The 21,335-nt window shown below is 38.0% G+C and overlaps 1 protein-coding gene across 6 annotated transcripts in view; it reads left to right on the forward strand.

The window, feature by feature from the left end:
- AFG1L (AFG1 like ATPase) overlaps positions 1-21,335 on the forward strand; it is a 280,634-nt gene that overhangs the window by 79,079 nt on the left and 180,220 nt on the right. For all 6 annotated transcript variants that reach the window (XM_064289510.1, XM_064289507.1, XM_003404306.4 and 3 more), the window contains one exon: positions 8,740-8,791. In XM_064289510.1, the coding sequence (XP_064145580.1) occupies positions 8,740-8,791 (52 nt within the window). The remainder of the gene's footprint in view (positions 1-8,739; positions 8,792-21,335) is intronic.

Below are 21,335 nucleotides of genomic sequence, written 5' to 3' on the forward strand. Positions count from 1 at the left end.
GGAAGGCCAATTTAATTCCTCAAATTCAGAACCTCAACAGGGTTCAGACTGAGGGATAGCTCCCACATCTTTCTTTTGGTGGACTCTAGATTGGTTTAAGAATTTTACTTATGTCCTACATATCCCTCTTAATTAGTGGTAGACTAGGGTAGACCAAAGGAGCCCTGGTGGTGCAGTGGTTAAGTGCTTGGCTGATAACCAAAAGGTCGGCGGTTCAAATTCACCAGCTATTCCTCAGGAGAAAGATGTGGCAGTCTGCTTCTGTAAAGATTTACAGCCTTGGAAACCCTGTGGGGCAGTTCTACCCTGTGTTATAGGGTCACTGTGAATTTGATTTAAGGTAGATCAGATTTACCATAGCTTCACCAGAGTTAGTCTGGAATCAAATGTCAGTTAGGAGTGAGTGAACATGTAGGGATTGGCTGGGGAAGTTGCCTCACGTCCTTTGTCTGCCAGTGGCACATATTCACTACCACTACCACCACTAGTTGCTGCTGAGGTGATTCTGACCCGTAGTGATCCCATGTGTGTCAGAGTAGAAATGTGCTCCCTGTGGTTTTCAATGGACGATTTGTTGGAAGTTGATTTTCAGGCCTTTCTTCTGAGGTGTGTCTGGGCTGACTCAAACCTCCAACCTTTCTCTTAGCAGCTGAGCACATTAACCGTTTGTACGACTCAGGTATTCCAAAGCAAAACCCAAACCTGTTGCCGGCGAGTGGATTCCAACTCGTAGTGACCCTATAGGACAGAGTAGAATTGCCCCATAGAGTTTCCAAGGAGCACCTGGTGGATTTAAACTGCTGACCTTTTGGTTAGCAGCCGTGGCTCTTAACCACTACGCCACCAGGGTTTCCATATATGCACTTATAAATATTCGTTGTTTGAATGCATGAGGCATTAAAAAGTCATTTGCATCTTCAAATTGTTATAATCAGAAATTTAATAAATTTAATGCTAGAACTTTAATATTACAGGGAACAAAAGATAGTTAAAATCATTATATCAAAATATTTGGAGTAATGGATGACATATGTACTTTTAATTTGCAGCAGTTAAAATAAAGGAATAGTTTTGAAGCAGTTGTGCAAATATTTTTGGAAAAGTTCTCGATGTTCTTGGTATGTGTTAGAAATTCTAGAGTTAGTTCCAAAGTAAAGGTAATACTGTAATGAGTCACCTTACCAAATTTTGTTTTATTGCCAACTTTTTATTTTGAAAAATTTCAATAGTATGCTAGACCGAATAATGATTAATACTGTTATCACACCCAAGAGATTTAACATCGATTTAATAATAGTATATAATTAATAGGGTTTCCAGATTTAGCAAGTACAAATAAAAGTATAGGACATCAGTTAAATTTGAATTTGAATAAGCAGTGAAAGAAATTAAGTACTCTTTTAGATGTTTAAGCCATTTATATTTATTTTTCAAGGAATTGCCTGTTGATGTTCTTTGCATATTTAATTGGGTTATTAATCTTTTTCTTATTGATTTATAAAAGCTCTTTTTTTTCTTTGTTTTTTAAGGAAATAAGTTTTGGTCTGTAATAAATGTTTCAAAATGTTTGCAGTTTATTATTTGCCTTTTTACCTGTTTTTAAATTTTTTTGCTGGCCAAATTTTTAATTTTAGTGTTTTCAATATGGCTGCTGGGTTATGTCTTTCTGGGAAACACTTTTCTCACTTCAATGTGGTAAAATTAAATTCACAGGAAGACATTTTAAAAGATATTGATGAAAAGAATTACAAGAAAAAGGGAAATTTAATTTGAAAGGCCATGGTTCCTAAGAAAGAGGGTGGTTCGAGATCCAGCCTATGATAGAAGGTTGGGTAGGAAGAGAAACTATCTTCTTTTGTTATGGGAGGAAGGGAGGCAGGAAGGATGTAGACATGGGTGAGATTGCAAGTTCTTATAGGAAGTTGAAGTCCCTAATGCCATTTACTTTCTTGCTGTGAAGAAGCAGGAGACATTAGCTGCTGAAAATGATGGAAGAAGTGTTTTTCAGCTTGAAGGGAGCTGAGATTCCATAGAATTGCTGCAGAAGAAAACAGAATGGTTGACAGTAAAGAGGGCCTGGTGAGGGGTCCACTCTGCAGGGTTATGAGACTTTTTTATTTCAGCAATCTTCAGGAGTCTGGGTGACTGTAAAGGGAAGGTAGATATCTTAGTATGAGGTGTTTCAAGCTACCCTTCCATCATTTATTTCTAATATTATTTATTATCATGTTATGGTTGGAGAACATTGATTCTTTAGAATTTATTGTGCTTTCCTTTATGGCTTAACACATGGACTGTATTTGAATTGTTCCATGTGTTCTTTTCTTTTTTTAAATAATACTTTATTGTGTTTTTGGTGAAGGTTTATACAGCAGTTTAGTTTCCCATTCAACAATTTCTATACAAGTTGTTAAATGACATTGATGACATTCTTCACAATGTGTGAATAGTCTTGTTATTTCCCTTCTAGTTGTTCCATTTTCGTTAATCTAGTTTCTCTGCCCCCTTTTAAAGTAAATGTTGACTATTTGGTCTCATGTGGGTGATTTTTTTTAAAGGAGCACAGTACTTACAGGGTAATATTATTTTTTAAGCCAATTTGTTATTTAGCTACAAGGTGACATCAGGGGTTAGTTTCAGTTTAAGATTAGAAGGGTATCTTAGGGCAATAGTCTCAGGGAAGTTCTCCAGTCTCTACTAGTCCAGTAGGTCTTTTTTTTTTTTTTAAATGAAGTTTGTAGTTCTGTTCCACATTTTTCTCCCATTTTATCAGGGTCTATCTATTGTGACCCTGATTAGAACGGTCAGTAGTGGTGGTTGGGTACCATCTAGTTCTTCTGGTCTCAGGGTAAATGAGGCCATGGCTTGTATATTCTTGAATGTATTCTTGATCAGTTTAGTATAAAGTTTATATAGATATAAAATAGCTTTAGCTTATTAATTTTGTTCAGATCTGTGAGAGGGGTGTGTCCAAGAGTGTGATGTTTCTTTTTTATGGTCTATAAGTTTGAGTAGTAACAAGTGTCAATAAACACATGAAGTTTGCAGTCTTTAGTGTGAGCAAGTGGGCCTTGTGATTAGGCTTGTAGAAGTAGGCCATGTCTGGGAACTCCCCTGTGCTGTGCACCCAATAGAGAAGGAAATAGTTGGCCAGCGAGTTGACATGGCTTATCCCAGGTCACATATCTAAGAAATAGATAGCTGCCTTTGAGTCAACAGTGACTCATGGAGACCAAATAGTAGCTAATAAATAGGAGGGTCATATAGGTAATAAATACCAGATTATTTTTGCTCCATCTCCAGCATTCTTTCTTTTAGGCTTACTGGAGATAGGTGAGAGATCATCACTGTCTTCGAACACCATCCTTATGTTTATCACCTGCACAATCTATAGTGCAGTGTCATTGGATTCTCATCACTAATCCATTAGAAAAGGTGCCGTCATTCTATTTTACAAGTTACATAAGATGCAGAAAGGTCTAGTAATTTATGACAGATCTTACGGCTGGTCAGTAGAGACACTGATTCAAATTCAGACTTTCAAATCTGAGTCTAGTGTTAATTGTGTGAGTTTTGGGGGTTGGGGATGTGTCAGAGTACTAGTAGGAAACAGTTTACTTCAGATGTTTCAAATAAAGACTGAATCAAGCAACTACTTAGAGAGGTGTGGGCAGGGCTAAGGCAGCAAACCAGGGATGGAGGATTAGGGCCTGGTGAGAACTGGTGGGATGAAGGATGGACCACCTGATGGTCTGGGAGGGATGCAGCTCTACCAGACAGACTCAGCAGGGAGGGAAAAGAAAGAAAGACCTGGACTTCCCTCCACCCTTCCTCCCTTCTATCTCCTGTAAGTAGCCTCCCACCAGCTGAACCCAGCCAGAAGGCAACCCTCAAGATTAGCCCCCGGGGTACAAAGCAGGACAGAGAAGGCACCTGGGGGACGAAAGCACAAGAATAACCAGCGAGGAGGAACTGTGCAAGGGTAGAGATCATGGTCAGTTGCCTGTGATCTCTAAGACGTAAGAACAAATTAGCGAATTCAAAGCATTAAGAATAAGAAATTTAATGGAACTGAAAAACAGGGTAAGTTGTGAGAAAATGGAAATGACAATCATGTAAGTGATGTGGGTTTCTGTGTGAGTTATAGTCATTTTGAAGAAAACTGGGTGGACCTAACTCTCCTTGAAACCACTACTATTGATAAAGAATTTAACGTTTCTTTAGGACCCATTTTATAGCCTTCTAAATAGTCTTACAGTTCACCATTCAATTTTCTGATTTTCCCATTAAAATAATAGATGCTTATCCATTGTAGTCAAGTGGATTCCAACTCATAGCGACCCTACAGGACAGAGTAGAACTGCCCCATGGTGTTTCCAAGGAGAAGTTGGTGGATTCAAACTGCCAACCTTTTGGTTAGCAGCCATAGCTTTTAACCACTGTGGCATCCGGGCTCCCCATAGATTCTTAAATACCTTACAATACTTTCAGTAGTTATTAAAGATCGAAATTTTATTAAAAGAAAACTAGCTTGACTCTATAAGTGAAAATACTTGGAGTACATAATATATTTATTGTTACGGGGCATCCATTTTGTTTATCAATTTATTTGTAGTAAGATCTTCAAGTTAAACAGTGTTCACGTCATACTAGGTGTTTGTGATCTCAGATGTTTGAAGGAGCTTCTCCTTTGGTATTCTGCAACAGCACCCTTTTATCATCTTCTAAATATTATTGTAAAATATAATTCAATGTAAATTGTGTATGTAATATATTGTGCCAAATATATTATATATATGGCATAATATATTGTATATATGTCTGCCAAAGTGCCCTTTCTAAATATGTTATCAAGTGGGTAAAGCAGAAGAGAGGAACCTGAGTGTTATTTTTGCCAGTACCATTGGTTTCTCTCTGTGACATCTTTTTTCTCATCTTTGTTAATTTTTTTTGCCTTGAACTCCCTTTATTCAGTATATATTGATTATATCATGTGAATAGTACTAGAGTGGTCCTAAACTATTTCTGCAAAATGTGTTGCGAAGAATTATGAATCCCCATGACACTCCTAGTTACTTAATACAGAATGTTGCTTTCAAAAGATTTCTAGTACATAGAATATACTCAGAGATTATTAGACTTTATGCAAGTTTTCCAATTTGATGCTGTTCTAAAATTGTTTAAGAGCATAACATTTTTGCTGGCAAGTCGAAAATGGAATAACCAATGCACAAAGATGTTTCACGTAAAATAGCAAAACAAGAAAAATTAAGAGGTTTTGGCAAGAGTAGAAATCTGCTTTCAGCTGAGATTTAAGAATAGATGGAGTGTTGAGAAATGTGCTCCTTAGAACAATTGAGTATACGAGGCCAAATGGGCAACACCTGCCCAAAAGCAAAGATGAGAAGGCAGAAGGGGCAGGAAAGCCAGACAAATGGAAATGGGCAGCCTGGGGTGGAAAGGAGGAGAGTGCTGACATATTGCAGGGATGACAATCAGTGTCACAAACAATTTATTAAATTATTGAACGGGAAACTAATTTGCTCTGTAAACTTTCACCTAAGGCACAATAAAGTGTTCAGAAGGAAAAAAAAAACAACAGAGGAGAGCATGGATGGAGTGTTAATGTGCAGAGAAACACAAGGAAGCCCTCCCAGTTGACAGAATCAAAGCAAAACCAAAAAACCAGACATGGTGCTGTAGAATCAATTCCTCAATTCCCACACATAGTGACCCTATAGGACAGAGTAGAACTGCCCCATAAGGTTTCCAAGCAGCAGCTGGTGGATTTGAACTGCAGACCTTTTGGTTAGCAGCCATAGCTCTTAACCACTGGGCCATCAGGGCTCCAAATCAAAGCAAAGGGGGGCTTTTTGTCTGGCCTAACCATGGCGAGATCTAGAAGAGATATGCTGGAATTGGGGGCTGGGTTTAGTAGAGAAAGCTAAGAGAAACAGCAAAGTGAGAGAAGAATCTGAGGTGGATTGGAGTGAATCCATGGATTCTAAACCAAAAATGAAGCCATTATTAACTAGATCCTAAAATGAAGTTTTTGAGAATGTTCTCTGCCAAAATATTGACTGCTCTTGTTGGTGCTAAGTTATAACCTTCTTTCTGCTTTTACCCTCTGAATTCTCTCTGCTCTGGCTTACCTTGGTTTTTACACAGGCGTCTAGCAATTGCTGCAAAGTTTGAAGGTTACTCATCAAAGTGTAACAAAACATTCAGGATGGTTATTTAGGTTAATAATATCAGGCAAAGAGAAGCTCCCTCCATTTTGTTTCACCTTTGGAGCCCTCTACCCTCCTGATTTGGTGTGGACTTTATTGCTTTTCTTGACCTGTTGTTCCACTGTGGCCCTGGAGCAACCCTTCATCTTATCAGGGCTTCCCTTCCCAGGGATCCTTTTTGTTTCATGAGCCTGTGTTTTTCTCTGTGTGTGTGTGAAGTTTTTTGTGACCATGTGTGGAATTTCTGGAGGTGCAAATGGTTAATGCGCTCATCTGCTAACCAGAAGGTTGGAGGTTTGAGTCTACCCAGAGGGGCCTCAGAAGGAAGGCCTGGAGATCTATTTCTGAAAAATCAGCCATTGAAAATTCTATGGAGCACATTTCTTTCTTTCTTTCTTTGATTTTAACAAATTAATTTTCTTATGCTTTAGGAGACTGTAAGTCTGAATTCAAGGTGCTGGCTCTAGGAGAAGGCTATCTTTCTCTGTCGGTTCTGGAGGAAGGTCCTTGTCTCTTCTGAGCTTCTGCTCCTGGGCAGTCTTCACATGGCTTGGCATCTCTCTCTTCCCCCATTTCTGCATCTCTTGTTTTCTTGTCTAATCTCTTTTTTAAATTGTATTTTATTTATTTACTTTTTTGCTTTAGATGAAGGTTTACAGAGCAAATTCATTGCTCATTAAACAATTAATATACATATTGTTGTGTGACATTAGTTGCCCCCCCAAACGATGTGTCAACACTCCCCTTCTCCACTTTGGCTTCCCTATTACCAACTTGCCTGTCCTCTCCTGCCTTCTCGTCCTTGCCCCTGGGATGTTATGCCCACTTAGTCTCGTTTTGTTTTATGGGCCTATCTAATCTTTGGCTGAAGGGTGAACCTCAGGAGTGACTTTGGTACTGACTTAAAAGGGTACCCAGGGGCCATACTCTCCGGATTTCTCCAGTCTTCTATGGAGCACGTTTCTACTCTGACACACACAGGGTCCCAGTGAGTCTGAATCAACTTGATGGCAGCTGGTTTATTTATGTATGAAATGCCATTTGTCCATTTTCACCCTTGATGGATAGATTGGATGGATTAGATTTAAAATACTTTTCCCTCAAATTTCATTCAAGTCTTTATATCACCTTTTTTTTCTCTTCTCCGATTATCCTCACCCTCAGAAGTTTGTAGGATTTTATTTATATCCCCAGTGCTCTGAAATTTCAGTGTTATGACTTGGTGTTGGTCTTATTTCTTCAATTTTGCTGGGCACTCAGTCGGCCCTCCCAATCTAGAAATCGAGTCCTTCAGTTCTGCGAAAAATCTTTGCATTATTTCTGAGATAACTTCCTCGTCTCTTTATTTCTCTGTTCTTTTTTTCTGGAATTTCTTTTTGTCAGATGTTAGACCCCTGAATTAATCCTCTGATTCTTACAGTTTCTGTCTTTTATTGTTGCTGTTTGTTTGTTATACTTTTTGAAACATTTCCTCAAATTTATCTTCTAATGTTTTTCCTGAAATTTTATTTTTACTAAACTTTATTTTAAATCTCAAAGTACTCTCTTTTGTTCTTTTTTTTAAAAAGTAGCATTTTGTTCTTGCTTTATGGTTGTAATAGCTTCTCTTATTTTTTCTTAGCATATTAATTACATTGATTACAGTTTTATTTTTGAAGTTCCCTTTTGCTCGCTGCACAGTCTGTTTCCTACAAGTTTTTTCTCCCCTGTATATTTGTTCTTGTCTCTGACTTTCATCTTGGAAGTTTTTTTCAAAATTCTACTCATTCTTGGCTATCAGTTCATTTTTGTATCTTATCTAAGGTCCTAAAAGCTGGTTGAAAGCTCTATCTTTAGAGGTTTGTTGGCTAGTGTGCTTCACTGTAAGATGATTGGGTAGAGTCTTGACTCTTTTTTGGGGAGAGGCCCATACTTTAGTGCATTTGGGCCTTTTCTTTGGAGACCGTTTAGTTTCTCCAGAAAGATTCTTTTGATCTCTTGTTTATTGGGAATGAGCTAGATTGCCATTTTGAGGGAACCCAGTTAGGAAAGAGGAGGAAGATTACATGGTTAGTAAGTGGTACAGGTAGTCCTTGGGTGGTGCAAATGGTTAATGCACTTGGTTGCTAACTGACTGAAAGTTTGGAGATTTGAATCCACTGAGAGGTGCCTTGCAAGAAAGTCCTGGCAATCTACCTCAGAAAGCCCTATGGAGCACAGTTCTATTCTGACGCACATGGGGTCACCGTAAGTCAGAGTCGACTCAATGGCAATTGGTTAAGTGATGCAGGGATGTAAACTCAGGTAGTGTGAGTTCATAGCCCTTGCTCTGGGCTATTATGCTCATGGCTTTCTTTATTAAAGTTGGGCTTCAAAGTCTTTTACATAAATTTTTAAAATTTAAATGATTACTTATTAAGTATAATAGCCCATCTTAGTCTTGTATGTAGCACAGTTAAGAACGCTGTATATATGATTATATTTAAATTATTTCCATATTAGCAATTTATAATTTGTTCTTAATTTGCAGCTTTTTTCAAGGAGGAAACCTCCGAGGGGCCTGTATGTTTATGGAGATGTTGGTAAGTATGTTAAAATAAGTTTTGACTGCCCCAAACAGAAGTTCTCTCAGCCTTCTCTCAGTGACATAACATCCATTTCCATGCCTCAGTCCCATACTACCAAGGGAGCAGGATGGGGCAGGGTACAGTCAGGGGGAGAAGAAAAGGAGAGAGAATGGCAGTTATCTCAGGCCTCACTTCTACTTCTCATAGGATGTAGAGCCCCTGGTGACGCAGTGGTTAAGAGCTACAGCTGCTAACCAAAAGGCTGGCAGTTTGAATCCCCCACCTGCTCCTTGGAAACCCTATAGGGCAGTTCTACCCTGTCCTGCAGGGTTGCTGTGAGTTGGAATCAACTCGATGGCAATGGTTTTTTTTTTTTTTTTAGGATGTGATGTAGGATTAGTTAGCATGTTAGGGTGCAAGCATTATTTATTTTATAAAGTAAGCTGACCTCAGAGAAGGAAATCATCTCTAGATAGGTTATTAGATAAATCAGAATCTCATTAATCAGTGTTGTTTGACTCAGCTTAATATTTTTTAAAACACAAGATGTTCTTTTTTACTTTTAATTTCTACTAATATTTTTGTTCATAGCATAAGCACTTATGCTCAATTTGTTATCTTAAATGTAGTTATTAGTAGAGACTCTTTATCTCATAAGTGGTAACATTTCCTTAGTTTCCTAGGTATAGGTATAGAGATTAGATATAAACACCTGTATTTTTTGGAAACCTTCTAAACTGTCGTTTATTTTCTAGATTTTCCTAGCCAGTTAATGTCTTACTTCTTATCTGACCTCATTTCTGCTGAAATTGTCTGCTTTCTGGGTTCCATTTCCTTAAAAAAAAATTCTTTTTTTCCTCATCCTAAGCCTCTCCTTGGTCACCCACGTTCACTGGTATTATGAAAGTGGCTTCCGCTTTACTTGGCCTTATTGTCTTCTTGCTTGTCAATCATTTCTTTTATCGACATACTCAAACTCACGTTCATGCCATGGCTCACATTTATATGTAAGACATCAGTTTTACCTAGACTAGTAAATAAGCTCCAGGATCTCCTATAGCCTTAACAAATTATGTTACGAGAGGATGGTGGCAGGGGTTGTTTTCCAGTAAAAGTTTTAGGACAAGAGAAAGAAAAAAGGGGGAGTTGAATAAGTGGTTATAGTACCATAAAGATAAAACTATTTGTCTCTATCTCCTCTTTCTGTCTTAATTTTATTGATTTAACTAATTAATAGAAAAAGTATTGTTCAGTTCACAAAAGTGAATTCAGGTTCTTAAAATGTCTGTTCAACTCCTTTGCCTAGGTTTTGATTGGGTTGTGTTTTTGTTGTTAAATTTTAGGTGTTCTTTACATATTCTGGATATTAAACCCTTATCAGATAAAAGGTTTTAACAGTACATTTTAAAAACGTGAAAGATGCTCAACTGTTTCTTTTTTCTTGGTTCATTGATAAACTGGTATTTTTGATACCCATATATACTTCTTATCAAGAAAGCAATTTATACCAGGTGCTTACCTTGGTCAATTTTACGTATCTGCACCTTTGGGGTCTGCTCACAGATCTCATCCTGATGTTGGCTCTCATTCTTTGCCTCCTGGGAACGTTTACTTCCTGTACCACCACTTTCATGTTTAGTCATTGCTAAAATCAGCACCTTTGTTTCTCCTGTTACCTTAACCACTTAACCATATATGGAGATGATTAGCAAAGCATAACTGCTTCCACTTCTGCAAAGGGACTTAAAAACAAAACCAAAAAACCTATGAAAATTGTTGGATTTTAGTTTGGAAAATACAGACATATTCTAACTGATTGAAGGGAGGTGCAATAAAAGTAATTCATCAGAATGTTTGAAAGAATTAGAAAAGATGTGATAACATGGATGTTCACCTCAGCTGGGTGTGTGGCAAACTTTGGTTAGAAATGTCTTTATAATTCAGAGGGGGGAAGAGAAAGGAATTCTGAAGTAAGAGGTGAGATGAACATTTTGGTGAATATAATCAGTTTAGTTTATTGTCATGGATTGAATTGTGTGCCCCCAAAATATCTGTGAACTTAGCTGGGCTATGAGTCCCAGTACTGTGTGATTTTCCACCATTTTATGTGATTTCCCTATATGTTATAAATCCTATCACTATGATAAAATAAGATGGATTACTGGCAGTTATATTAATGAGATATATAAGATTAGGTAGTGTCTTAAGCCAGTCTCTTTGAGATATAAAAGAGAGAAGTGAGCAGAGAGACAGCAGGACTTCATACCACCAAGAAAGCAGTGCCAGGAGCAGTGCATGTCCTTTGGACCTGAGGTTCCTGTGCTGAGATGCTCCCAGACCAAGGGAAGACAGATGACAAGGACCTTCCTCCAGAGCTGACAGAGAGAGAAAGCCTTTGCCTGGAGCCAGCGCCCTGAGTTCAGACTTCTAGCCTACTAGACTGTGAGAGAATAAACCTCTCTTCGTGAAAGCCATCCACTTGTGGTATTTCTGTTAAAGCAGCACTAGATGACCAAGACAGGTGTTAAATTTTTTTTTTAATTGTTTTATCATGGTAAAAATATATATAACAAGCATTTGCCAGTTCAACACTTTTTATAGGTACAATTCAGTGGCATTGATTATGTTCATCCTGTTGTTCAACCATCACCACTGTTCATTTCCAAATTATTCCACCACCATTAACAGAATTCAGTGTCCTTTTAGCAGTGTCTCCTCCTTTCCCTCTTCTTCTCACTCCTGGTAAAAAAAAAAAGTAACCACTAATAAATCTTGGTCTTTTAACATTTGCCTATTCTAGATATTTCATATAAGTGAGGTCATACAATATTTGCCCTTTTGTGACTAACTTATTTTACTTAGCATATTTTCAGGGTTCATTTATGTTGTGGCATGTGTCAGGACTTCGTTTCTCATTACGGCTGAGTAATATTCCATTGTGTTCATGTACCACATTATGTTTATCCATTCATCTGTTGATGGACATTTAGGTATTTTCTGTCTTTTGGCTATTGTAATAGTGCTGTAATGAACATCGATGCACAAATGTCTGTTTGTGTTCCTGCTTTCAATTCTTTAAGATATGTACTTCGGATTGGGATTGCTGGGTTATATGGTAGTTCTATTTTTACTTTTTTTGAGGAACTGCCAAACTTTTCCATGGTGGCTTCACCATTTTACAATTCTACCAGCAATGGATGAGAGTTCCAATTTCTCCACGTCCTTGGAAACACTTGCTCTGTTTTTTTCTTTTTTTATGGTGGAAATATACCCAACAAAACATAAAACATGCAGCAATTAAAGAACTTCTATTCAGTGACATTGATTGCATTTCTCAAGTTGTGCAATTATTCTCACTATCTTTTTCCGAATTATCTCACCACCAGAAATATGCATTCAGTGTACCCTAAGCAAAAACTCCCTCTTTCCTCCTCCTTCCCGCCCCTGAAGCATTACCTGTATATTGTCTTCTAAGAGTTTTATAGTTTTTTCTTACATTTAGGTCCTTGATCCATTTTGAGATGATTTTTGTATATGGTGTGAGGTATGAATCCAGCTTCATTCTTCTGCACGTGGAAATCCAGTTGTGTCAGATCATTTAATTATTTTTATTTTCCTTCAAATATTTTGGTGCCAAGTGTTTTATCTTCAATCTCACTAATTCTGACTTCTAGTTCCCCAGTTCTGCACCTCTGACTTTCTATTGAGTTGTCTAAATTTTATTGTTTATCTTCTGGATTTCTGATTGCTGTCTCTGTATGGATTCTTGCAGCCTATTTTTTATTATGCTCTTGAATAACCTTCTTAATTTCCTCGACTGCTTTATCTTTGTGTTCCTTGGCTTGTTCTGCATTTTGCCTGAGCTCCTTCCTGATCTCTTGAAGAGTTCTGTATATTAATCTTTTGTATTCTACCTCTGGTAATTCCAGGAATATCTCTTCGTCTGGAAGATTCCTTGATTCTTTGTTTTGGGAGCTTGTTGAAGCGATCATGGTCTGCTTCTTTATGTGATTTGATATTGACTGTTGTCTCTGAGCCATCTCTGAGTTATTGTATTAATTTATTTTATGTTTGCTTACCGTGTCCTACCTTCTTTCTTTGTTTTGTTTTGATATGACTAAATAGGCTGCTTGAGGGAGCTAGCTTGATTATTTGCGCCTTTGAATCTCTTCCATGTTGTTTGATAAATTTATTCCTAAATGTTTTATGTTTTTTGGTGATATTGTAAATGTTTCTTTTAAAAATTTATTTTCCAACTGATTAGTTCTAGTATATAGAAATGTAATTGATTTTTTTGTTGCTTTTGTATACTTGCTAAATTCAATTATTAGCTCTAGTAGTCATTTGGTAGATTATCTAGAATTTTCTGTATATATAATCCTGTTTGTTACTTCTTCCTTTTCAATTTGTTTGCCTTTTATTTCTTTTTCTTATTGTACTAGCAAGGACCTCCAGTACAATGTTCAATAGAAGTAGTGAGGTGGAAATTATTTCCCTTCCTAATTTTAGGGGAGACGTGTTCAGTCTTCCACTAGTAAATGTAATATTAACTGTAAGTCTTTAATTTTATCTTTATTTATTTACGTCTTTTGTATATGCCTTTTATCAGGTTGAGAAAGTTTGCTTCATTTCCTAGTTTGCCGAGTTTTTATTACGAATGTGTGTTGAATTTTTTCAAAATTTAAAAAAATATCGTGATGATCATAGGGCTTTTCTCCTTTATTCTCTTAATATGCTAAAGTATGTTGATTTTTGAACATTAAGCCAATCTTGCATTTCTCACATAAACCTCTGTGGGGCTTACAATTAACTTTACCCAAAGAATTTTTAGTCTTTGTTCTTGATTCCTGAAAGATAACCTCTAAAACCTTAGAATTTCCCCAGCGATTGAAGTGTCTTTGATGAGAAATTCATTAAACGGAATGGAATGCTAATGGGTGACTCTTGGGTGAGGGCTGGCTAAACCAAAAAGACCCACCTCATGATATTGGCCTGGTGATGTCAGCCTGACCTCAGGGGAGGGGAGTTGGGAGTGAAGTTCTACCATATGTGATGATTCAATAGATCTTGCCTGTGTAATGTTGTTGCCAGGTGCTGTTGTATTGGTTCAGACTCATGGTGACCCTGTGTACAACAGAACAAAACACTGCCTGGCCCTGCACCATCCTCACAGTCGTTGTTATGCTTGAGCCCATTATTGAAGCCACTGTGTCAGTCCATCTTGTTTAGGATCTTCCTCTTTTTCACTGACCCTCTACTTTACCAGGCATGATGTCCTTCTCCAGGAACTGGCTCCTGATAACATGTCCAAAGTATGTGAGAAGAAGTCTCGCCATTCTTGCTTCTAAGGAGCTTTCTGGCTGTACTTCTTCCTAAGGTAGATTTGTTCCGTGGCCTATTCAGTATTCTTCTCCAGCAGCATAATTGAAATGCATCAATTCTTCTTTGGTCTTCCTTACTCATTGTCCAGCTATTGAATGCAAAGGAGGCTATTGAAAATACCATGGCTTGGGTCAGGGACGCCTTAGTTCTTAAAGTGACATCTTTGCTTTTTAATACTTTAAAGAGGTCTTTTGCAGCCGATTTGCCCAATGCAATATGTTGTTTGATTTCTTGACTGCTGTTTCCATGGGCATTGTTTGTGGATCCAAATAAAATGAAATCCTTGACAACTTCAATATTTTCTGTTTATTGTGATGTTCTTTATTGATGCAGTTGTGAGGATTTTTGTTTTCTTTATGCTCAGATGTAATTCATACTGAAGGCTGTAGGCCTTGATCTTCATCAGTAAGTGTTTCAAGTCCTCTTCACTTTCAGCAAGCATGATTGTGTGTGTCATCTGCATACTGCACATTGTTAGGCTTCCTCCAGTTCTGATGGTACATTCTTCTTCCAGATTCTGTGGTTATCTGTTCAGCATACAGATTGACTCAGAAATTTGCTCTTGAATGTAAAGTAGCTAAAGCAAATGGAAAAAATGAAGTAAAAGAGCTGAAGAGAAGATTTTAAAGAGGAACTTGAGAAGACAAAGTATTATAATGAAATGTGCAAAGACTTGGCATTAGAAAACCAAAAGGGAAGAACACACTCGGCATTACTCAAGCTGAAAGAACTGAAGAAAAAAATCAAGCCTTGAGTTGCAATATTGAAGGATTCTATGGGCAAAATATTGAAGAATGCAGAAAGCATCAAAAGAAGATGAAAGGAATACAGAGTCACTGTACCAAAAAGAATTGGTTGGTGTTCAACCATTTCAGGAGGTAGCATATAATCAATAACTGATGGTATTAAAGGACGATGTCCAATCTGCACTGAAGGCATTGGTGAAAAACAAGGCTTCAGGAACTGACAGAATAGCAATTGAGATGTTTCAACAAATAGGTGCAACACTGGAAGAGCTCACTTGCCTATGCCAAGAAATTTGGAACACAGCTACCTGGCCAGTTGACTAGAAGAAATCCATATTTGTGTCCATTCCAAAGAAAGGTGATCCAGCAGGATGTGGAATTATCAAAAAATATCACATGCAGGTAAAATTTTGCTGAAGATAATTAAAAAATGGTTGCAGCAGTACATTGACAGGGAACTGCCAGAAATTCAAGCTGGATTCAGAAGAGGATGTGGAATAAGGGATATCATGGCAGATCTCAGATGGATCTTGGCTGAAAGCAGAGAATACCAGAAAGATGTTCACCTGTGTTTTATTGACTATGCAAAGGCATTGAACTCTGTGGATCATAGCAAATTATGGATAACATTACGAAGGATGGGAATTCCAGAACACTTAATTGTGCTCTTGCAGAACCTGTACATAGACCAAGAGGTGGTCATTGGAACAGAACAGGAGATATACTGCATGATTTAAAATCAGGAAAGGTGTGTGTCAGGGTTGTATTCTTTCACCAAACTTATTCAGTCTGTATGCTGAACTATGTAGTGAGATCCCCATATAAAAGCTCTGGGCACTGAATCTCAGTGTGGTGATAGACATCTATGTTTGTGGGAGAGTAGTTTATCTTTTGAGACATGGAAGCTCTATGTTCATAACCCTTCTAGGCCTTGTGCTATACATCTCTTCATTTGTATCCTTTTTGCTATGATCAATCTGTAAGTCTAAGTATAGTACTTTCCTGAGTCTTTTCAGTCATTCTTGCAAATGATCTAACCTGAGAGAATTGTGGGAACCAGCAGGTCAGTAGCGAGGGTGATTGTGGGTTCCTCCAAGGCTATGTCTGGCATCTGGAGGGGGGTAGTGGAAAACCTCTTAATTTGTGGCCAGCAGGTCAGAAGTAAGGGGAGGCCTGAGGATCCCTAAGCTTGTGAAGTTTGGGGTAGACTTGGCAGTCTGAAGGACTTGAGAGCTCTGACCTAGCTCTGGTGGTTAGGGTCAGAGGAAGGGAAGTATTCCATTTACAGTTGGTGCCAGAACAGAGGTGAATGGCATTGAATTGGAATAGTCTGATTTAATTTAGCCTCATTCGGTACAGATGGCTTTATCCCTTTTTGTGTATTGCTGGCCTCATAACATGAATTTGGAAGTGTTCCCATCTCCTCTATTTTCTGAAAAGTTTGTGTAAGATTGGTGTTATTTAGTTCTAATGTATTTGATAGTTTTGACCAGCAAAGCCATTTGGTCTTATATTTTCTTTATAGGAAGATTATTAATCATGAATTAAATTTCTTTAATAAGTATGTATTTAGATTTTTAATTTCATTTTATGCCAGTTTTGGTAATTTGTGTCTTTCAAGTAATTTGCCCCTTTCTTCTACGTTGCCAAATTTATTGACAGAATGTTGTTTCTAATGATTTCTTACTATCCTTTTAATGTCTGTAGGAACTATAGTGATACACTTTCTCTCATTCCTGATGTTGGTAATTTGTGTTTTCTTTTTTCTTGGTTAGTTTAGCTAGGGTTTTATCAATTATTATTTTTTATCTTTTCAAAGAACCAGTTTAATTTTCTTGATTTTCTCTATTGTTCATTTCATTTTTATTCTATTGATTTTTGCTCTTTATTGTTTTCTGCTTTTTACTTACTTTAAGTTTCATTTCCTCTGTTTTTTCTCATGTCTTAAGGTGGCAACTTAAGTAATTGATTGAAAAACTTTTTTCTTTTCTTTTTTTTTTTTATTGTGCTTTAGAGGAAGGTTTATGGAGCAAATTAGTTTCTCATTAAACAATTAATACACATGTTGTTTTGTGACATTGGTTGCCAACCCCACAGTGTGTTAGCACTTTCCCCTTCTCGACCTTGGGTTCCCATTATCAGCTTTCCTGTCCCCTCTTGCCTTCTTGTCTTTGCCCCTGGGCTAGTATGCCTCTTTACTCTTCTTTTGTTTTATGGGCCTGTCTAATCTTTGGCTGAATGGTGAACCTCAGGAGTGACTTCAGTACTGAATTAAAAGGGTGCCTGGGGGCCATACTCTTGGGGTTTCTTCAGTCTCTGTTAGACCAGTAAGCCTGGTCTTTTTTGTGAGTTGGAATCTTATTCAATATTTATCTCCAGCTGTGTCTGAGACCTTCTATTATGATCCCTGTCAGAGCAGCTGGTGGTGGTACCTGGGTACCATTTAGTTGTGCTAGACTCAGCCTGGTGGAGGCTGTGGTAGTTGTGGTCCATTAGTCCTTTGGACTAATCTTTCCCTTGTATCTTTGGTTTTCTTCATTCTGCCTTGCTCCAGATGGGGGAGTGGGACCAGCGGAGTATCTTAGATGGCTACTCACAAGCTTTTCAGGCCCCAGAAAACTTTCTTATCTTCTAATATGCATGTATTTAAAGACATAGATTTCTCTCTAAGCACTGTTTTGGTGGCATTCATCACATTTTGATATGTTGTATTTTTATTATCGAGTTCAAAATATTTTCTGATTCTCTCATAATTTTGTAATTACCCTATGCGTTACTTAAAAAGCATGTTGTTTAATTTCCAAGTACTTAGAGATTTTCTAGATATCTGTTGATCTCTAATTTATTCTGGTATGGTCAGAGAACATTCTCTATGTGATTTAAATCCTTTTATATTTATGGGAGACTTGTTTTATGGCTCTGCATGTGCCCTATCCTGTTAAATCTCTTACATATGCTTGGAAAGAGTATGTAATCTGTCTTGCAGTGTGTAATGTTTTATGAATGTCAATTATGTCAAGTTACTTGATTGTATTGTAGCAATCTTCTATATTCTTACTGATTTTCTGTTTATTTATTTTATGTTACTGAGAAAGAAGTGTTGAAATGTTCCCACTTAATTGTGGATTTATCTTTCTTCTTTTAGTTTTATTACTTTTGTTATTAGTTTCTCTTAGTTTTATTTATTTATTTATTTAACTTTTATTGAGCTTCAAGTGAACGTTTACAAATCAAGTCAGACGGTCACATATAAGCTTATATGCACCTTACTCCGTACTCCCACTTGCTCTCCCCCTAATGAGTCAGCCCTTCCAGTCTCTCCTTTTGTGACAATTTTGCCAGCTTCCAACTCTCTCTATCCTCCCATCCCCCCTCCAGACAGGAGATGCCAACACAGTCTCAAGTGTCCACTTGATATAATTAGCTCACTCTTCATCAGCATCTCTCTCCTACCCACTGTCCAGTCCCTTTCATGTCTGACGAGTTGTCTTCGGGAATGGTTCCTGTCCTGTGCCAACAGAAGGTTTGGGGACCATGACTGCCGGGATTCCTCTAGTCTCAGTCTGACCATTAAGTATGTTCTTTTTGTGAGAATTTGGGGTCTGCATCCCACTGATCTCCTGCTCCCTCAGGGGTTCTCTATTGTGCTCCCTGTCAGGGCAGTCATCGATTGTGGCCAGGCACCAACTAGTTTTACTGGTCTCAGGATGATGTAGGTCTCTAGTTCATGTGGCCCTTTCTGTCTCTTGGGCTCTTAGTTGTTGTGTGACCTTGGTGTTCTTCATTCTCCTTTGCTCCAGGTGGATTGAGACCAATTGATGCATCTTAGATGGCCGCTTGTTAGCATTTAAGACCCCAGACGCGACATTTCAAAGTGGGATGCAGAATGTTTTCATAATAGAATTATTTTGCCAATTGACTTAGAAGCCTCCTTAAACCATGGTCCCCAAGCTCCCGCCATTGCTCCGCTAACCTTTGAGTTTTATTTTTATTAGTTTTGGCTTCATATGCATTGAACACTAGTGACCGAAAACCAGACGAGTTGTGGAATGACGTCGAGGACATCATACATGAGGAAAGCAAAAGGTCATTGAAAAGACAGCAAAGAAAGAAAGAAAGAAAAGACCAAGATGGATGTCAGAGGAGACTCTGAAACTTGCTCTTGAGCATCGAGCAGCTAAAGCAAAAGGAAGAATTGATGAAGTAAAAGAACTGAACAGAAGATTTCAAAGGGCCCCTCGAGAAGACAAAGTATTATAATGACATGTGCAAAGAGCTGGAGATGGAAAACCAAAAGGGAAGAACACGATCAGCGCTTTTCAAGCTGAAAGAATTGAAGGAAAAATTCAAGCCTCGAGTTGCAATAGCGAAGGATTGAAAATATTAAACGACGCAGGAAGCATCAAAAGAAGATGGAAGGAATTCACAGAGCCATTATATCAAAAAGAATTAGTCGATGTTCAACCATTTCAAGAGGTAGCATATGATCAGGAACCGATGGTACTGAAGGAAGAAGTCCAAGCTGCTCTGAAGGCATTGGCGAAAAACCAGGCTCCAGGAGTTAATGGAATATCAATTGAGATGTTTCAACAAACAGAAACAGTGCTGGACGTGGTCACTCATCTATGCCACAAGATATGGAAGACGGCTTCCTGGCCAACTGCCTGGAAGAGATCCATATTTATGCCTATTCCTAAGAAAGGTGATCCAACCAAATGTGGAAATTATAGAACAATATCATTAAAACCACAGTCAAGCAATATTTTGCTGAAGATCATTCAAAAAAAGGCTGCAGCAGTATATTGACAGGGAACTGCCGAAATTCAGGCCAGTTTCAGAAGAGGATGTGGAATCAGGGATATCATTGCGGATGTCAAATGCATCCTGGCTGAAAGCAGAGAATACCAGAAGGATGTTTACCTGTGTTTTATTGACTATGCAAAGGCATTTGACTGTGTGGATCATAACAATTTATGGATAACAGTGCGAAGAATGGGAATTCCAGAACACTTAATTGTGCTCATGAGGAACCTTTACATAGATCAAAAGGCAGTTATTTGGACAGAACAAGAGGATACTGATTGGTTTAAAGTCAGGAAAGGTGTGCGTCAGGGTTGTATTCTTTCACCATACCTATTTGATCTCTATGCTGAGCAAATAATCCAAGAAAGTGGACTATAGGAAGAAGAGCAGGGCATCAGGATTGGAAGGAGACTCATTAACAACCTGCATTATGCAGATGACACAAGGTTGCTGCTGAAAGTGAAAAGGACTTGAAGCATTTACTTATGAAGATCAAAGACCACAGCCTTCAGTGTGGCTTGAACGTTAACATAAAGAAAACAAAAATCCTCACAACTGGACCAAGGAGCAACATCATGATAAATGGAGAAAAGATGGAAGTTGTCAAGGATTTCATTTTACTTGGATCCACAATCAACAGCCATGAAAGCAGCAGTCAAGAAATCAAAAGATGCATTGCATTGGGCAAATCTGCTGCTGCTGCTGCAAAAAAAGGACCCCTTTAAAATGTCGAAGAGCAAAATGTCACCTTGAAGACTAAGGTGTGCCTGACCCAAGCCATGGTATTTTCAATCGCATCATATGCATTTGAAAGCTGGACAATGAATAAGGAATACCGAAGAAGAATTGATGCCTTCGAATTGTGGTGTTGGGGAAGAATATTGAATATACCATGGACTGCCAGAGGAATGAACAAATCTGTCTTGAAGAAGTACAACTAGAATGCTCCTTAGAAGCAAAGATGGGGAGACTGTGTCTTACATACTTTGGACATGTTGTCAGGAGGGATCAGTCCCTGGAGAAAGACATCATGCTTGGCAAAGTACCAGGTCAGCGGAAAAGAGGAAGACCCTCAATGAGGTAGACTGACACAGTGGCTGCAACAGTGAGCTCAAGCATAACAACGATTGTAAGGGTGGCGCAGAACTGGGTAGTGTTTCGTTCTGTTGTGCATAGGGTCGCTATGAGTTGGAACCGACTTGAGGGCGCCTAACAACAACAACATGCTTTGAATCTCTGTTAGCAGTTATATACATGTTTTCCTGATGAATGAATCATCTAATAATTATGAAATAGCTTTCTTTATCTTTAGTAACATTCTTTGTCCTGAAATCTAGTTTGCCTTATATTAACATAATCATTCCACCTTTCTTGTGATTAGTGTTTGCATGTTGTATCTGTTTTCATCCTACTACTTTTAACCTGTGTGGGTTTCTTGTAGACAGTATATAGTTAGCTCTTACTTTTTTATGCTTTCCATCTCAGCCTTCTAATTGGATGTTTTGGTCCATTTGAACTTATCAATATGGTTGGATTTAAGTCTACCATCTTTTTATTTGTTTTCTGTTCGTCCTTTCTTTGTCCAGTTTTCTTTTTCTTTTGAGTGTTTTTTAGTATTCCACTTTATT

Source organism: Loxodonta africana, chromosome 1, assembly GCF_030014295.1.
Source record: "Loxodonta africana isolate mLoxAfr1 chromosome 1, mLoxAfr1.hap2, whole genome shotgun sequence".
In the NCBI taxonomy this organism is placed as follows: Eukaryota; Metazoa; Chordata; class Mammalia; order Proboscidea; family Elephantidae; genus Loxodonta; species Loxodonta africana.